General features: G+C 35.3%; 1 protein-coding gene across 2 annotated transcripts in view; it reads right to left on the bottom strand.

The window, feature by feature from the left end:
- Nucleotides 1–2,831, bottom strand: part of CDKL2 (cyclin dependent kinase like 2) — a 36,629-nt gene that overhangs the window by 31,946 nt on the left and 1,852 nt on the right. For both annotated transcript variants that reach the window (XM_003790077.1, XM_003790078.2), the window contains exon 2: nucleotides 1,304–1,504. In XM_003790077.1, the coding sequence (XP_003790125.1) occupies nucleotides 1,304–1,471 (168 nt within the window). In that variant the 5' untranslated portion in view covers nucleotides 1,472–1,504. The remainder of the gene's footprint in view (nucleotides 1–1,303; nucleotides 1,505–2,831) is intronic.

Here is a 2,831-nt window from a genome sequence, read left to right as displayed (position 1 = left end):
ATATTATAAATAGCCAGAAATCCAAACCAATTTATTCTGTTCGGAATCATGAAACTGTTACCAGGCTGGAAGAGGAAGGCAGTAGAGACTGGAGGAGGTTCAAGGCAGGGGTGGGTGTGCTCACGGAGTTTGCTTGTTTATTATTTATAGTTATAGGAATCTCACTCTGTGGCCCAGGCTGGAGGGAAGTGATGAGAAAAAGCTCACTGTTGTCTCCAATTCCTGGGCCCAAGCAATCTTCTTCCCTCAGCCTCCTAAGTAGCTGGATGTACGAACACACACCACCACGCATGGCTAATTTTCAAAAAAATAAATTTAGAGACAGGATCTTGCTGTGTTACCCAGGCTGGTCTCTAACTCTCAGCCTCAAGCAAGTCTTCCCAGGGTTGAGTTACTGAGATTATAGGGATGAGCTGCCACACCCAGCTCTGGGGGGATTTTAATGCACTGTTTCTTGACTTAGATGCTGGTTGCATGAGCTTGCTTAATTTTTGAAAATTCAGACATGTACACACATTCTTATGATATATAAACTTCTCTGTATGTATATTATGTGTCAGTAAAAAGATGAAAGAAAAAACATCGACATTAAAGAGTTAACTTACAAAAGAATAGCAACTGGTCTCACAACTGACTTCTCAAGAGCCAAAGTGGAACCCAGAGAACAGAACAATGTTATCCTCATTTTGTTGACAAAAAAATAACTGTCACAACTGCCAACCTAAAATTCCATTTACAGCAAAAATATCTTTCCTTGGCTTGGCGCCTATAGCTCAGCAGTTAGGGTGCCAGTCATATATACTAGAGCTGGTGGGTTTGACCCCAACCCGGGCCTGCCAAACAACAACAACAACTACAACAACAACAACAAAAATAGCCGGGTGTTGTGGTGGGCACCTGTAGACTCAGCTACTTGGGAGGCTGAGGCAAGAGAATCACTTAAGCCCAAGAGTTTGAGGCTGCTGTGAGCTGTGATACCCCAGTACTCTACTGAGGGTGACATAGTGAGACTCTGTCTCAAAAAAAAAAAAAAATCTCTCCAGCATAACAGTAAAATAAAAACATTTTCACACAAACTAAAATTGAAATATTTTGCCCACAGTAGATCCTCACAAAAGGAAATCTTAAATAATGTACTTCAAGAAGAAGGAAGACATCCTGAAATCATACAATCAGGCTAAGTATAATGAGACAAAAACTTACTTTGTGCATAAATGATTCATACTGTTTTTCTAGAACTGTAACTTAATCTTGATCAAGAAACAACACATATTTTTTCAATTTAATATACGCATTCATTTACCTTTAGTAACTTGATTTCCCGCATTGCAATTTTTTTAACCATTTTGTCATCATCACTTTCTAAGAACTTCTTGATGGCCACAATTCTTCCACTATCTTTATTCCTACACTTCATCACCATTCCATAACTTCCTTCTCCAACCAATCCCAGGTTCTCATATTTTTCCATTTTAATTTACAACCAGTAGGAACTTTTTTTTTGCTGTGGAAACCAACACATAGAGTTAACAATGTTGAGTATATTAATTTTCTCCATCTTCGCAACAAGTTAATTCTTCCCTGATTGTTTTCCATATTAGAGTAGTCACTGTGTTCATGGTTGTCCTGTGTTAACTCATGATTTCTTAGTGTTTCTGCACTTGAGCTGCATTTTCAAAATACATACATTTTATAACAGACAAGGTGAATGAAATTGAAGCCATTAAGTTTTAAATTACTAAATGTCATGCTAATGGAATTAAATACATTTTTAATATCAATAAAGTAACGCAATTGAACTATCGTACCTAAAAATTACAATTCATTTTTACACAGATGTGAAAAAGGTACAACTGAATTTGGTTTTAATGAAGAACAATTTTTTTCACACCAGGTTAGAGATCAAAGTTGGAAATATTTATACACTTTCTATACAGTTTGGAAAAATATATAATTAGAAAATGATCACTTACCAAATTCATATTAAGAATCTTTGAGAAAATATTTTTCTTTACTTTTATTACCATACTAATTACTATATTGAACTTACAAAATAAGAGCAATGACATCAATATAGAAGCAGATCTTTTAAATGAAATATTAGTACTACCAGATATAGTAAAAGTATTTTTAAAATCCTACTAATGGGCTCGGTGCCCCATAGCACAGTGGTTATGGCACCAGCCACATAGAGGCTGGCAGGTTTGAACCCAGCCCGGGTCAGCTAAACGACAATGACAACTTCAACAAAAAATAGCCAGTGTTGTGATGGGCACCTGTAGTCCCAGCTACTTGGGAGGCTGAGGCAAGAGATTCACTTAAGCTCAAGAGTTTGAAGTTGCTGTGAGCTGTGACCCCACCACACTCTGCCAAGAGCAACATAGTAAGACTGTCTTTAAAAAAAAATTCTGTTAATGATCACTCATTATAAGTGTGTTAATTTGAAATTTATGTTCAGAATCTCCTTACTTTTTTTTTACATTTATATGACATTTTCTGAATAAAGGCAATCCTAATACAATCTTTCTTGCTCTACCAATGATTGATGAAGGTCCAGCAATCATTATACAATATGTTTTGGTATAGAAAAGAATTTCAGTCCAGATACAAATAGATTTCAATTCATAAGCCTTCATTGCCTTGATATATTAAAGGTAATAAATTAAAACTACAAATCTACTTTTATTTTAAAAATCTGAATTTGAAATTAGATTTTGGCAGCCAATAGTGAAAAACATTCCTCTAAATCCCAGTTCCAAAGGTTTTGGGAGAAAAAAAGTCTTTTAATAACTATATGTCCAAATGATGATTCTTTTTTTTTTTTTTTTTTT

This window comes from Otolemur garnettii, unplaced genomic scaffold, assembly GCF_000181295.1.
Source record: "Otolemur garnettii isolate 467f Iridium unplaced genomic scaffold, OtoGar3 scaffold00039, whole genome shotgun sequence".
In the NCBI taxonomy this organism is placed as follows: Eukaryota; Metazoa; Chordata; class Mammalia; order Primates; family Galagidae; genus Otolemur; species Otolemur garnettii.
This window is presented reverse-complemented; position numbering and strand designations above follow the sequence as displayed.